The following is a 16478-nucleotide window of genomic DNA, read 5'->3' as shown; positions in this document are numbered from 1 at the left end:
TTGTGTTATTAAAGGGATCACAGGAGTGTCTTTGTGTGTAGTGAAAACTTAAGGTCATATTTTGTTTAATCTTGATTGTATGCAGTGATGGAAATGACCTTAGAAATATTAATACTTTGAATGAACCAGCCAAAGAAAGTTACATTTACAAAGTAGTTGTAAACTACAAATACATGTTCTTAGTGAAACTGAATATTACACACTGTTGGGAGGTAACTCAGCAGGTGTGTTTGCATTCACAGATGCTAAGGACTTAATTATTTCCCTGTCTGACAACTAAAAGAACAAGCTTCTTCCCTACAACATTCATCTTTGCAACTCACACATAAACATGCAATCCTTATAATACACAAAAAACTGACGGATAACCATCACCAAATTTAAAAAAAGGAGACATGTGAGTTATATTTACGAGGAAAAGCTGATATGTATTTGACAACTGTTACAAAGCAGGGAGTGTTACAGTCGCTGAGGTATGTGGAGCTGGGAAAAAAAGGAGGAAGTTGTTATATAAGAAGTAAGCAGAGGGTATGACACATTCATCACTGTAAAATATTGAAACCAGTGAAACAAAGGGCTGATTTTGGTACTCTGAGGGTAAACACAGTCTGTTTGCAATTCAAATTATACCAAACAAGGGAGAGAGACTTTCAGTTCTGAGGTGAGACCGGCTCATTCAAAGCAGAGATGCAGCAGTTATCACAGTTTGACACAGTAGCAGAAGGACATTTTGTTTACTAATACAGTTTAGCTGCAGTTAGAGCTGGATGATCATTCAAGTTTATGAACTTTGGGCAGATAACATTATATAAAGTTATTCATTAAATTTCTGCTGTCTGAATGAATCTTTCAGATCAGGCTCAAAATGTAAGAAAATACACAAGGTTATGAAGTTTACCGCTATGAACACGTCTGTAGGCAGCATTAAAGAAAACTACAGCTCCATTTACATGACATAAGGTCCAAATTTGATTTGAGGATTTCACCCACATCGCCCAGCTTTAACTGTGCCGTTATTCATGAACATCATTGGCAGCTTGTAGTTATGATGTAGAACTGTCAAAGTTTTGTTATCAAATGTTTGGTCCCAACCCTGATGGTCCATGATGGCAGTACAGAGACATTTTGGCAGTGAATGGACTGTTGCTCCTCTTACATGCACTAGTTCTGACATGGCTATAGAGATGACTGTGCTTATGTTCCTAATGTGATTTGATTTGAACACAGATACGGGCAGAATAAGTTAAGGAAACAAAAATCAGGAGGAAATGAAAACAAGGAAATACACAGCAAATACATTTGGGAAATGTGTAACAAGAAACAAAATAATGAATATTTTATAAATGTAAACAGACAAAAATAGAGAACAGTATCTGGATCTTGTTTTGAACCTTTACATTTGAACGTTGTTGAATTTGAAAAAGCTCCATGATGCTTGTATTAATGAAATGCTTCAAGAGAACTCATGTAATGGGCCTCACTTGAAGTTACAGGTTGCATTTAACAAGAAAATTAATCCACTTTGAGCAGTTCCTGTGGAAAAGAAATAGAAAGAAAATGCAGATTTAGGATGCCAAATGGCAGTGGCAGTTTTTCCCCAGACTCTAAAGAAGCAGGGAAATGTTGACAATTCTCCCACAGAGGCTGGAGATGAAAATATCCTCCCAATGTTTTCATGTAACTGAGTGTTGTTGGAATGTTTTGTTGTTTTTGAAAACTCATGCAATAAAGTCTAATTAAATACGCCTCTTTTTAAAATTATCTATCAGATCACAATGAGGTTCAACGTTGGACTCAACCTACTACTTAACAGCACCTTGACATTTCAACAACCTCATTTAAACCTGCACATCGCTCGATGAACTGTTTCTAACTGTGAATTTTACCATGTAATAAAAGTACTCATACTATACAGGCAGACACAAAGATGAGGGGAGCTCCTCACTATTTAAACCCTGTTCTCCATTCACACTATGAAAGTGACATTCATTGAGCGCATACATTCCTTTCCCTGTGTTCACTTGATGCATATGTACATGTATACAAAATGTTGGTCTTTATCAGGTTATCTAATGTGCTGCAGTTTTAATGAAATCATTTTGAGCTCTTATTTTTCTAAAAAGCTGAGTGTTGGTGTGGCCAATTTTGAAAGTTTGTGTATTGATGTAACTCCTCTCATATCTGGAAGAAAAGGATCCCACCAGTTCTTTTTCTCCATTCAGTCTGCTTTTTCTCCAGTTTTCTCTTTCACATTCTCCTTTTTCTCTCCCTCCTTGTCCCCTTTCCTCCCTTCCCCTCTCCCTCCTTTCAGGACCTTGCCAATGATGATGCAGCACACAGCGATGATGTGCATGCTGAAGTAGATGGACATCCAGTAGTTGACGGTGTCGACGGCCTTCAGCAGCACAAAGCCCATGCACATGTAGTCGTACGCCCGCATCTTCAGGAACCAGTGAACCCAGTCGAAGATGTTCTGTCCTCGTGGGCCCAGTTTGGTTCGGACTGAAGCCTCCATGGCGGACTCGGCAGCGATGCACAGGGGGATGGTGAGGAAGGAGAGGTAGTATCCAGCGTGAAGTCCATGCCAGTATGCGCTGATGAACATGGTCCAGCCAGCTCTGAGGGTTACATAAGTTTAAAAGAAAAAAAAAGTTTGAATGCATCTAAATTATTCATCCTGTCTGTATTTCATAAAATAAGATGTTAATATTCTGTACTCCTCTTATTGCCAACATGTTGCACAATAAACAGTGAATTGATGGCACAAACAACTACAGTCTGTGGAGCCAAAACCTCATTTGGCTTACTGCCTGTAGCCATATACTTTCCTTGTTTCATTGTTGTCTAATAAAAACTTTAAAATAAAGTGTGTGTTGCACTGTGAGATATTGCTACATTAACATGAATACCAGTGCTGAAGTTCCTGTTTTACAGCTTGCACTTACATCATCCTGCTGCCATAAATACTCACTAGAGAACCAAATCAATGGCTGTAAACCGTCCAGAAGGTTTTCTTTTTACTCCTCTTTGAGCAGCAGTTTGCCAAAGCCGAAGGGCTCCAATGTAATTTGCCTTTTTTTTTAAAAAATACATCCATACAACTGTGACCTTTTCATTAATTTGCATCTTAGTAGGAGTGAGCTTAACCCACAGGGCAGAGAGTCAGTAGTAAAATATTAACAAAGGTGCCAAGTGTTGTTGGTTTTGATCCTCTAAAAGGACTTTTTGAAAATAACTAACAGAGAATTCCTCCTCCACTGTAGCAAGTCTCTTTACTAAGAGATTCCCACTACAGGGAAATTACTAAAATAGTACCAAACTTCCCAACATTAACCCCAGAAGAGAAACTGTCAGTTCTCCTGGGGGAAGGGTCAGCAGCTCCTCTGGCTGCTAAATATGTGTCTGCCTGTCACAGCCTGAGGGACGCACCATCCCATAATATTTGATTTTAGGTGAAGGTTTTATGAGCATACTGCATCAAGTGAGGACATTGAGATATGCTGTATGGGTGACACCATAGTTTATTAATGCGTATAAAATATTTAATGTATATAATATGTAATGAATATATACAGTGTGTAATGTATGTGTATAAATCTTATGTGCTTTGGCAACAACATTTCTTTGTTCATGCCAATAAAGCAAATTGAATTGAATTGAATATCACCAATCTGCAACATCACCTCATTCTCAGGAATTTAACTAAGAAGGTCAGAAGAAGAATTTCTGTGTAAATAAAAATAAAATATTCCTGGGAGAAGGACCTAAATATAGTGCTTACTGGCCAGCAATTGGTTTCTGTTTTAAAGCTTGTTCATTCATCCTCCATCTGCGCTCGCCACGGTCTCATTCAATGTAAAATTCTCCACAAAGTTCATTATACCAACCAAATATTAGCTAGTATATACCCTACTGTAAGGGATACCTGTAATAGATGTAATTTATCCCCTGCCAACCATGCCCACATGTTCTGGTTTTCACTACTTTGTTATCTCAGCGGCTGATCCTGTTTGACTTGAAATTAGCTCGCCCCCTATGATCACTGGATCAGAGAAGCCCTCTGCAACCTTAAGCTGGAAAAACTCAGATTCTCCTTGAGAAACTCCTCTATAACATTTCAAGATATATGGAATCCTTTTCTGACATTTGCAAAATCCGTTACTCTAATTCCTGATGCTCATGATGAGTAATTCCCCTTACTCCCACTCTTTCCACTCTTCTCCTTCAACTGCTGCATCTTCTGCTTGCTTGTACATATATATATATATATATATATATATATATATATTTTTTTTTTTTTCCCTGTTGTGTGCCTGTGTGTGTAGTGTGTGTCCACCAGCCTCCATACAGTTTGGACCTGAACTGGCTGGGTGGGGGGGGTTTAAGACATTGTATGTAATCCTGTGCCTTATTATTCAAAGCAGCTTGATATTATCTGTTAAAATTTTCAAAATGTAATAAAAAGAGTAGAAAAATAGATTTATAAATTAATAAATAAATAAATAAATAAATAAATAAATAAATAAAAACATAAATACATAAATAAATAAATAAATATTTGTTTCCAAAAATGTCTTTGCTAAAGCACCACATTACAAGTGAGGCCCTTTTATGTAAAAGATAATTTATATTTCAAGACCAAGCTGGTAAGTAACTACAGAGGAGGACTGAAAACATGCTTTAAATCTTGAGCTCTTCACAAGATCATTTCTATAATTTTATCTCAGTGCACTAACAACTATTTGTATGTTGATTCCTGAACGCAGTACACAGAGGTTCTTTGATGAGCGACTCAACTCAAGCACATAAAGCCGTACCTGAGTGTGTAGGATTTGAAGGGAGAATTGGGGTAGATGTAGTGATGGAGCCACCACTGCACTGTCATGTTCCAGTAACGCATGCCATGCCGGACCTTCACACAGAAGTCAGTGTTGTAGCAGTCGATGTTCTGGATGGTTCTGAAGTCATATTTCTCTTCAGTGGAGGGATCAGGACTGACCAAGTAGGGGAAGGTTACATTAAAAAGAGGAAACAAACAAACAGGAATACTACATTTCAAGAACAACCTGCACACCAAGATGTCCGTGAGCAATTACTGATGCATCCTCCTTCACTAAACTTGTTGTTCTGGTGATTATGTACCTGTAGGTGACAGTGGGTCCTCCTCCAGGTTTGGATAGCGCTTTCTCTGGATAGCAGCCCAGACCTGCACTGATACAACCAGCCTCAGCTCCACACCAGGCTGCATAGAAACGCATCCGAAACACAAAGAACACGACTATCATGTAGAAGAACCTGGTGACAAAGAGAGAGAGGGAGAGTTAATCTTTTATCGCAATAAGAGATAACTGCAGTGATATTGATTTGACAATAATCCCTTCTTAAAGCTGGGGTTGATAGTCAGATTTAGATACACTTTTTGTTATACTGGTTAACATTATCTTTATGTCCCAATGGCAATCAATACATAATGTGTTCATAAAAAAGGGTGAAAAAAGCTGCTATCTACAGCCGGAGTAAACCTGGGAAAACACCAACCAATCCCCGCCTTTAAGGTCCAATTTATGAAACCAATCAAATCCCGTCCTGCCATTCTGCCCGCCTCCTGCGCGTACATTTCCCCGGCGTGCACTCCCCGTCCCCTGCCTCTGCTTCCCCTGACTCTACTGACTGCCCCTCTCGCGTGACCTCGGTCCTGTCCCCTCTGACCCGATGAGGTCCTTTGCTCAGGACTGTAGTCCGGATCAGAGTCTAAAAAGCTCTCACCACGGGGGCTCTGACAAGCAAAAGAACTAATGACATTCAGTAAGTCCTACAGAAATTTTGATGTACTGTAGCGTCCGTCCCGACGCTGTAGTGATGACGAGCCGATTCGTGAACATGTTGATCTTTAATAACCGGTCACTGTCGGCCGTGATCACGCCAACCAACAAAGCAACAATCAATGTTTGAATGAATGAAGAACTTCTCCTCTTGTCTCTCCTCTCTCCTGCTTGCACACTCTACACCTCTCCTGATGCCTTCACTGACTGTCAACACTGTAGGAATTAAGAACATCTACACTGAACACGTTTAACAAACAGTGGAGCTGTTACAGTTTTATATGTATTATACCTTTTCTCCTGATATCGTGTCGCCGGTACAACTGGATAATGCTAGCATGACAGTTGTGAGTACTAACAGCAGCCATGTTTGTTTGTGTTTTTAACTTTCACTATGATAATGTTTTGGTGAGGACCGGTTTTGAATCAGTCACGATCATATGGCCGCGGGGGCATCGTTTTGGAGGAGCTCCGAGGGGTTGGGGGGAGGTGTTAGACGGAGTCCTGAGGAAATGCTACATTCAAATTCATGCTAGTTTTCCGAGACTACCAACCCTAGCTTTAATTTGACCGAAACCGAAGCCCTATTATTTATGTTTTTAGAAAAACAACTAGAACCATGCTGTTCAATCAGCATACTGCAGTTTGAGTTAATACAGTCTCAGAGCAATCTAAATAATATTTTGATGTAGTATTCACCACATTTAAGAGATGAATATATTTTACTGTCATGATATGATAATAACCCAACAACTCTAATACCTGATATCTTTACTGTTATTAAAAGACTGAATAAGGAATGTATTTATTGTCACAGTACCGAAAGAAAAAGTTCCGGTCCAGGAATTCCTCTGTGCGAACGTAGGCCAGAGGAAAGACAGAGTTTACAGCCAGGAACAGAGCGGCGTACAAAGGAACCAGCTTCAACCGCTGCAGGCACGGCTCCCAGCAGGGCAAGGCCTGTGGACTTGGCTGCTTCAGCCAGTCAGCGTACGTCTGGAAGCGGAAGAAGGGACCTTGAGATGATGAAGGGATGAGATAAGGGAATAAAGACAGTGTTGATACGACAGTGATCGACAAAAAATGGATTATTGGGGCAATGCAAGACACAAAGGGCACCAGAGGAGGGCAGTGTGGTTTAGAAGAAGAAAAGATGTTGAAGGGAGGAAAAGAGAGTGAAAAAAAAAACAAAAAGAGAAGTATGAGAAAATCACATGTAATAATACTAAAAACAATATGGACTCACACAATATTGGACAAGTAGCGGCGAGTGAGATAAAGAGAGACAACAGTTAAAAATCATGCAAACACAAATAAGCATCAGCAACAACACACATGAATAGAAATGGAACAGATTGTAGAAAGTGTCAGATGTTTCCACAGACTTACCGGTCATTATACCAACATAACAGTAGCTATACGACAGAATGTCATAGAGGGACGGCTCCTGGGACAGACCAACTGTGACAGGAGACTTGGCAAAGGAGCTCACTTCCTTTTTCTTCTCGATGTGGAAGCTTTGTACCTCGTTAGCCAGACTCACCATCTGCATTCAAATTCAGATTACATACAATTGAAGTTAACATGGATACCTTGAATGTCAAGATGCTGTGTGGTACAGCAAGAGACTTCTCCTCTGGTAAGGTTTCTGTACCTTGAGAGTGAGTAGAAGCTGGACAGCGTTGGCAAAAGGTGTCGGCTGTGGCAGCCCAAATGAAGTGACCAGCCGGAAGAAGAGGAGGTAGAGGAAGGACCAGCCGAGACTCAGAGCTGGTGCATACCTTGTACGAAATAAATAAATCCATAAGTCAGTGAGTGTTAAACAGGAAGCTGTATTAAGGCAGTTATCCTATGTATTTTCGTTTGTATTAAGATCCTAATTTTCATCATCACAACAATTCCCAGAAATCTCTGATTGTCAACTTTTTATACACTTCTTTTTGTCAAATGTGTTGGTGCATTTAAAAAATCTTGGTTTGGGTCCACTGGTAAAACAAATCTGGACACATCAATTTTCTGAGAGAAGTATTTTTTGGGGGCTTTTTGACATTTCATTGAATTTGCAGAGTAATACATACATTACAGTCACATGAGGTATAACTGCTAGATCAAACACATGAAAAATAATCACTGAAGGCATGCTGATCTGATATTTGGACAAACACTGTGTTACACTGTGATGATAGTTAGTCAAAGAATCTTTCTTTATCCCTCACCGCCAGCTGCTCTTTACAATAATCCATGTTCCAATCACAGTCACCAGAGAGTGGAGTGTGTGGATGTTACAGGTGGCGATGGTGATGGAGAGGCCCAGAAGAAGAGCTGCCCCCTGCTTCACAGGAGGACCTGAAGGGCAAGCAAAGTGATACATTTTAGCCCTCCACCGTTGCAATAACATGGGGTGGGAAAGCAGATGAGACACAGCATTAAAACAGCCACAGACTCTCTCGAGCATTCAAGCTATGACACTTCAATCAATAGTGGTTGGGGCTGAAGACATAAAGTGTGAGAGGGGGAAAAAAAGGAAGTAGAGAGGTGAGAAAGGAGTCAGGTGACCAGACTACTTTCATCAACGATCTTAGTTATGTTGTATTTTGTGTGGTGCAAGTTCTAGGTCCTGACAAGTTGAACGTATGTGCATAGTAATAGACATCATCTCTGACTGTATTGTAATGATTTTGGTAAATTTAACCATACTATCTGTCAAAAGAAACTGGTGCTTCTGAATATAGTTACACTTATCTTATTTAACACTTAGTTCACATTTATATACACAATATTTGTTTACACTCATCGGACAGGTCTTGCAACCCTCCCTTGCATATGTCAGTGCATGTTTTCACAACAATAATGCAGGCCAGAGAGGACAGTCAGAGTAAATTTAGCAGGAACATTAGATAAGATATAAATTTACTCTCTGTGACAAAAGGAGAAATGTAAAAACCACAGTCACAAAACCCAATGAGACTGAGGACATATACGCTGACAAGCTCTGCATGAGGTTAAGGAGCACTTAAGTCACAGAATTGAAGAAAACAAACTTTATTTATAATTATCATAACTTTTCTCATGGTCTCTCCCAAAAAATGATTAATCCCTTACAGGGGTCTGTGGAACAGATGCTGCTTAGAAAATGTTATCATCCCTCAACCCCGTAAAGGATGAGAGGCTCTCCTACACAGCAAAGTAGAGTACACCCTTGGGGAAAATAACAGATATGGTCACAAGCATTAGGAGGAAGTTTTAAGTTATAGATAAAGAGCCATTCACGTAAAAAAGAAGTAGGAACTTACTATCACTGTGTATGGCAATGCCCCTTAATATCCAGGTATTAGAAAAATATTGCCCAGGAACTTGGCTTAATTTTTCACAGAACAATAAGAATAGAGCCAGGATTGTTTCTCCTTAACGTACCTCTGCAACAGTTCTCTCTATCAAAAGGACATCTCGTCCTAATGGGTAAACTTCTGCTCCTAGTGAGGCGATGTATTTTGCTTCAGTGGATTCAGGAGAAGCCTCCTTCAGTCACGCAGTGGTACAGAAATACATTCAAGGCTTTTCCTTTGGAACACCTCAGTGCTAAATTAATGGGCAATGACAACCTATTTTATAATATTTGGAAACCCTTCATAGATAATCTTCCCACTGATCTGGTTGGCTTACTGCAGAAAGGGTGCCAGCACTTAATCTTCAAAAAATACGTCATAGTCTTGTTTTTCCCCTTTGACATGTAATTTAGATAGATAAGATTGTATCTGATATGATATATGTTGTTATGACCCATGTATGTTATTATTGTTTTTATATGTATATTTTTATTTTTCTTCTGTAATTTGACTATGTCTGTGCTGTCTTGTACTGTGTTTGCTATGTGAAAAAATGATTAATATATATATACAAAGAGCCATTCTCCTTATGTAAATAATAACCAAATCATATCGTTAGTGTTTGGTATCTTGTCCATCTCTTAGGTGTGAAAACGAAGTCCTTTTTTAGATCATTTCCTGTCTCACGAAGCAAAGCTTGAGAGAGACCGGGTACAATTTAAGAAGACATACTTAAAGATTTCTTATTTCACATACTGAGTCACAGAAACTGTGAAGCATCTAAATAACAGCACTGACAAACATTAGAATAAAAAAAACATTTTGTTCATTATGCATTCAATTCATGTGTCTGTAACTTGGGTTCAATGTGCAACCTTACTCAAATACTTACTGAGGTAACGGAATAGAAATCCTACAGGAATGGAAGCAGCAAGGACTCCCAAGTACACCAGCTCATCGGGAGACATCGCTCTGCTGATACAGACACACTGATCAGATCCAAACTCTGCCTCATACAGTGACTACATTTATAAAGAAGGCAACATTGTTCAAAGACAATCAGTTGTAAATATTCATCACATTACCTTCAAAAAATGCTTCTTGGTGAAGCTAATCATTTTGTTAAGAGATGAAATGAAATATATGGAATCCTGTTGTTTTTTTGTCACTGCTCATACTTTTTCAACTTTGATGTTAATTTGCAAAAAGAAAACAATGATGCCTACACGTTTTTAAAAAAGTGTTAATACACCACCCACCTCAGTGTTTCTTGCATATTTGACTTCCAAAAAGGTTTCTTTAAAAATCCATTGGTAATTGTATCCTTTTTTCCTTTTTGTTTTTCCCCCCATTGTACATTTGTGGATCTGGTTTAACCATCCGTATCTAATGTTTTTTTTTTAATTAAATTATTTTCCTTTGAGATGTTATTTTTTTCCTTGACAACTACTCCTCTCTGTGTTTCATTTTACAATGATCAGATCTTCGGAGTGTTTTTCTAATCTCCTCGTTGTGGAGCAAAGAACTGCCCAATCAAGGCAACATCCTGAGTTGCATACAAGAACACAATGTAACAACTGCAACACCGTGCACCATTGTTTGGCTACTACAGCGTTTTTAGGTGGATGATATGAGAGTGTGCCATTAAAACCCAAAACAAAACAACTTGATTTTGTGAAATATTACTGAATATCAGTGGTGGGTTGTAACAAAGTAAATTTACTTGAGTACTAAGTAAATTTTTTTTTTATCTTTACTTTACTTGAGTATTATTTTTTGGGTACTTATGACTTTTCCTCCACTACATTTCTATCAGTGCTCTAGTTACTCACTACTTTTGCTTGAAGTCAGCTCATGAATTTCCTTCTCTTTTCTGAAATCTGATCCTAAAACAGTAAAATGTGTTTGCGTAGTTCTGTTTGTCTCAGTGGTTTAGTCATACCTGTATATCATGCGTCTCCACGGTTGAACGTGGAGCAAACACAGAGCAGATATCACTCAGATCAGGCAGTTCATTTAGAGATAGTAATGATGGCTATAATTCTCCACCTGAGTACCCATGGTCATATCTTCAGCCAGTGTTAGAGATTTTTGAAATGAAGAATGATACGTAATGTTTGAAATGTTCTCCCTGTTTCCCACTCTGCCCAAACATACAACCATTCACAGTCCAACCTGAGAGAGCGTGTTGAGCTACGTAACATTTGAACATTTCAAACTAAGTTGTCTGTGCTTGGAGTAACTTAGTTTCTGTTTTTATTCCATGGTATAGTTTTTAGAGATTTCAAGTAATGGTTTCAAAATAAACATAATATAACAGAATGTACTCCTATGTATTCTTTACTGCCATCATGCTTTGTGAAAATACAAACTTTTAAAATATTTTAAAAAGTACTTTGAATACTTAAGTATTTTTAAAAGGAAGTACTCCTCAAGTAATAACCTGACAGAGCAACTTTCACTTGTATTGGAGTAATATTTGACCAGGAGGATCTATACTTTGACTTAAGAAATTAAGCTGTGTACTTTGTCCACCACTGCTGAATACAGTGATAAGTACCTGTGTTGTTGTGACCATACATAGTACAGTACACAAACATTTCCCCAATCAATCACTCTGTTGCATTCCAACCCGTTCTTCCCTGTGACTGAGTTTAAGCGCTGACATTAAAGAACAGCAACGTTGAAACAGGATTGGGCTATCATCCCAGTTGAACACATTTAAAGGCTTCATAACAGATAAAACACAAAATAGAAAAAACAGTTAAACGACTGATCGGGATTATGTCCTGCTATCAGTCTGAGCAACGTTAGCATTGCTCAATCTAACCGGTCCGTAGCTTAGCAGCTACCACAGAAAGCTGACTGTTGAGCTAAGCATTGGTTGGACAAAGCTTTGACTTACTTACATTTAGGATGAATGCACCACTGTTAAATTACTCCAGACTGTGGCAACCCTGCACACCAAGGTACTCATTCACACAAGAAGCGTAGGCTTCATCATATGGGCATCATGGCTAAAGACTTCCTGCTTCCGGGTAGATGAGGCTGTATGACGCCTCGTGTTGGCCTCATAGACTGTAAAAGGTTGGCCTGTACTATTGTAACCATAGATTGTAACTCAAGTGGGTGTGGATTGAACCATTTTGTCTGCAGGGGTAGCAAATAAGTACATTTTATTTAGTATAGCCCCTTTCATAGAATAAAATCACAAAGTGCTTCACAGGAAAAATATTCAAATTAAAATGAAATCGTAAAACTGTAAAAAAAAAAAAAAAAAACACAATAGCATAATTAAAACATTTAGTCTGTACAAGGTGAGTCAAAGGCCTGTTTAAATAAATGGGTCTTTAGGAGACTTTTTAAGTGACAGAGAAAGCTGGGCAAATATTTAGAGGAAGAGCATTCCACTATGTTGGTGCCACCACTTCAACTGCGCAGTCACCTTTAGTCCTTAGACGAGCTCGAGGGACAAGCCTCCTCGTTTGTACCTCTCACAAACTCTGGCTCCATTAGAATGATGTATCATTTTACCACTTTGTTTATAATTATACAACTCATGACTTTTCAACATGTATTCATACTCATGCTTCAATAATAAAATCAGTTAAAATGTCTAGAATAAATTTTTCAGTGGAGATAGAAACAACAACTCAGTTTTCTGGTCAGACCCAACATTTTTATTGAAACTTTGACAGAACAGGAAGTATTACACCACACTCCCTGGACAATGTCCTTCTTAGTCCTCCTCCTCATCGTCAGCTCCTCCAGCTCCAGCCTGGCCCTTCTTGGCGTTCTTTCTCTTGACACGGCCTGGGCGTCCACCACCGTATGGAGACCTCAGGGAGAAGTCAATGTGCTTCTGGCTGTCCAGGCGAACCACAAAGGAGGGAATGTTCACCACCTGCTTGCGCACACTGCAGAGAGAGAGATGATATTAAGGATGCTGTAGAAAAAAAAAATCAATTCACATTTTGATGGCTAAAGTGTATAATTATATTAAATATATATTTAATATGTGGATGGACTTCTGCCATCAATTTACTGCAGGCTTCATTGACGAGGAATTCTTGACACCACAGAAAATCTGAATGTTTTACTTAAATCATCAGCCTGAGTAATAAGCAATGACAAAAACAACTTTAATTGCCCGAAGTGCAATCCCCCACACCTTACCTGACAGCCACAACACCCACGTGGCACAGTCCAATCTCTCAGTGGCAGGATTGGTTCTGGGCAATGTTTACTGACAAGGTATACGGTTTTGATACCGAATTGACCTTGCTGACAAGTCAAACTGACCTCAGCGGAGATCGTTACGAACTTGTGGTCCTCTGATGAAAGAGGAAGCATCAAGAGACACTAATGAGTCCCTCTGACTAATGTACCTTTCCCTTTATTATTTTGGCATTCCAGGAGAATTGAAACTCACCGAATGTGCCTCTGGCGGATCAGGACACGGGCGTGGTGGATGCTCTTGGCAAGTCCAAGCTTGAAGACCTGTGTCTGCAGCCTCCTCTCCAAGAAATCTTCAACCTTCAGACCCAGGATGTAATCAAGCTTCATCTTACCCTCATCCAGCACACCTATCCTCACCAGACGCCTGAGCAAAGCATTACCTGGCAAACAAAACAGAACCTTGTTATAGAAATCTGAAGAGTCAAGTAGACAGTTACAAGAATACACTGACAAATTTGGCCTCATTGACGAGGAATTCTTGACACCATAGTAAAGTCTGACAAGTTGATATTTAAATCATCGGCCAATAAAACGATCAAACGTGTCTACAGTTTTATATACCTTCAAACAGACGCTTGGGGTCCTTCTCATCAAGAGTGAGCAGCTCTCTGGCAGCTTTGCGAATCTTGGCAAGGGTGAATTTGACCCTCCACACCTCACGCTTGTTCCTCAGACCATATTCACCTTGAGAAATGACAAAGTCAAGTTCAGTTTCAGATAAAAGGGTATAACCGAGTCAATTAGTCAAGAACAATGGAATCACAACATACCAATGAGTTTCAACTCCTGGTCGAGACGGGACTTCTCGAAGGGACGACGGGGGGTGACATAAGTCTTGCGACAAACCCAACTCCTGGCAACGGGCATGGCGGCTTAGAAGTGCCTGCAACACCAAACAGTGAATTTGTCATTTGAAATTCATAAAAGAACATGCTTACACATGATCGAATATTGAAAACATGGTCTGCAGCAAAAAACCATCGACTTTGTACTTGTTTACTGCAAGTTGTAAATGTTCCTCAAACAAATAAACTGGAGTGGTAAAGATTCAGCTATCAAAGTTTTCAAAATAATTGTGATTAAGTAAATGACAGCACAAACCAGTCATATGATGTGTAAGTCTATGATATGAAAGTTTGGTTTAGCTGCAGTTTCCCCTCAGAATTCTCAAGAATTCACAAAATGTTAATACACTTTAATCCTCCTGTTATGTTTGTTTCTCTGGAACAGCAATAATGTTCCTGAGTCAGTTGGACCAGGGGCATATTCAATCATCCAAAAGTGTCAGAACCCAAAAAAAATCCCAATACACATTTTTAAAAAAAACCAATTTTAAGCTCCATTACCAACCATTTACATCAAGATTAAGTCCATTGGTGTTCTTTAATTCTCACAGATCATGGTTCAATAAAGGATAACTCACTTGTTTTTCATTAAAATTAAAGTTAAAACTTGTTTTAATGTACATTGGAAAGCCAGAAGTATAAATAAAATAGTTTAACATGACAGATATGTTTATTCTATTTTACATTTTTATGAAGTGATGTTGATAAATTAACTTCACACCTCTTCTTTCACATGCTGCCCAGATTTGTATGCTACATTTAGCTGGTTTGGAAGGCATATATTGCCTTAAATAGACTTTAAAAAGGGTCAATTTGACCCGCAACATAACAGAAAGCTTAAGATATTTCATTTATTTAATTCCTGGTTAGTTTCAGGAGACACCTCCAAGCTAGCATAAACCAGTTAGCAGCACAATAATGTTCACATTTAGGTTATCAGCGATGAAGCTATTTTAACTCGTGTACCGAGTTGAATGTAATGGAGTGGGAATAACAGTTACAAAGAAAACGACTAACTAGCAATGTAAAAAAAATAGCAACTGTAAGAAATATGCTGTGATAAGTGTCTATTCTAAAGCCAAACTGCTAGGCCGCAGTCGCGCCGCACCACGTTGTTCGATGTGACATGCTAGTGTTAGCTAAACCGAATTAGCTTTCTAGTTTAACTGTACGTTAGAAAATGTTAAGGTTTGTTTATCAAAAGCTTTTTCTACTACAAAGACCGTTTACTTTAACATTCATTTACTCTTTTGCATTTTTAAGTCACACATTCTTTACATTTCTGCTTATAATTATGAGTAGTCTGTTGTCTGTACCTGTCTCGCTCAGGCTCGCGCAGTAAAGAGGACGTTAAAGGAAGTTCCCGTGCACTTATAGGGCCAGCGCGCGGGACTGCATATCCCATCATCCATCTCGTCGTCAAAACGGAAGTTGGGATGATGGACTCGGCGCGCTCTGTTGGTCGATTAGTAAACAACAGTTACTAAAAGACCACGTGTTACTGTCCACCTGTATGTGTTTTATTTATATTTGTCTATTTAACCCTCCTGTTATGTTTGTTTCTCAGGTACAGGAATTTAACCCGGGGCATATTTAATTATCATAAAATGTCAGAACAAAAAAAACAAAAACAAACAATAAACATTTCTTAATCTCATTATTAACTCCATTACTAACCATTTAAATCAATATTCAGTGCAATAGTGTTATTTAATCCTCACAGGTCACGGTTTAATGAGGATATCTCACTCATTTTAATGAAAATTCATGTTAAAAGGGTGTGTGTGTGTGCGCGCTTGTGTGTGACTGGGGTGAATGCAAAGAGACAATTGACACTTCTGACCCCTTTCAGCCTCCACTTTGACTGCCAGGTCAAACTGACCCACAAACAGTACCTATATCTATAAAAATGCAGGGGGGTTGCAAATATGTGAAATCAACCATTTTCATTTTATATGTTCATTTCCCCCATTAAGCCAAGCAGAAAAAGTTTCTTACCGAAAAAATACAACTATTTTGGGGGGATTTTTGAAATTTAAAAAGGGTCAATTTGACCCGTAACATAACAGGTACCGAGTCCCCAAATGTTAACTGAATCGTTTTAAAGAAAAAATTCCTTTGTGCCGATCTCTAGTAGAATTTTGAAATATTAAATAGCCTGTTAGGGTTGGGACAGTGTTATGGTGCTCTCTCTTTAAGAGTATGCTGTGTGTTCTATGAATGTGTACTATTTATTGTACTTTTCT

General features: G+C 38.8%; 2 protein-coding genes across 6 annotated transcripts; both read right to left on the bottom strand.

Annotated features, from left to right (window-relative positions):
• Nucleotides 1-36: 36 nt before the first annotated feature.
• mboat7 (membrane bound O-acyltransferase domain containing 7) lies at nucleotides 37-12205 on the bottom strand. Of its 5 annotated transcripts, none has more exons than XM_034697371.1 (9): nucleotides 12058-12205; nucleotides 10041-10123; nucleotides 8039-8168; nucleotides 7477-7603; nucleotides 7212-7368; nucleotides 6643-6838; nucleotides 5143-5295; nucleotides 4818-4994; nucleotides 37-2618 (listed from the first exon to the last, which is right to left on the bottom strand). In XM_034697371.1, the coding sequence occupies exons 2-9, from the start codon at nucleotides 10114-10116 to the stop codon at nucleotides 2219-2221; spliced, it is 1416 nt and encodes a 471-aa protein (XP_034553262.1). In that variant the 5' UTR covers nucleotides 10117-10123; nucleotides 12058-12205; the 3' UTR covers nucleotides 37-2218. The 5 variants fall into 5 exon arrangements, with proteins under 5 accessions (XP_034553262.1, XP_034553261.1, XP_034553264.1 ...); XM_034697370.1 differs by having other exon boundaries at nucleotides 10041-10120; XM_034697373.1 differs by having other exon boundaries at nucleotides 408-2618; nucleotides 12054-12205.
• Nucleotides 12206-12805: 600 nt separating this feature from the next.
• Nucleotides 12806-15674, bottom strand: rps9 (ribosomal protein S9). The gene is made up of 5 exons (XM_034698146.1): nucleotides 15549-15674; nucleotides 14158-14270; nucleotides 13949-14071; nucleotides 13581-13767; nucleotides 12806-13065 (listed from the first exon to the last, which is right to left on the bottom strand). The coding sequence occupies exons 2-5, from the start codon at nucleotides 14252-14254 to the stop codon at nucleotides 12888-12890; spliced, it is 585 nt and encodes a 194-aa protein (XP_034554037.1). The 5' UTR covers nucleotides 14255-14270; nucleotides 15549-15674; the 3' UTR covers nucleotides 12806-12887.
• Between the last annotated feature and the right edge of the window lie 804 nt (nucleotides 15675-16478).

This window comes from Notolabrus celidotus, chromosome 12 (genome assembly GCF_009762535.1).
Source record: "Notolabrus celidotus isolate fNotCel1 chromosome 12, fNotCel1.pri, whole genome shotgun sequence".
Classification (NCBI taxonomy): domain Eukaryota; kingdom Metazoa; phylum Chordata; class Actinopteri; order Labriformes; family Labridae; genus Notolabrus; species Notolabrus celidotus.
Note: the sequence above shows the minus strand (reverse complement) of the source record. Positions and strands in the feature narration are given on the sequence as shown.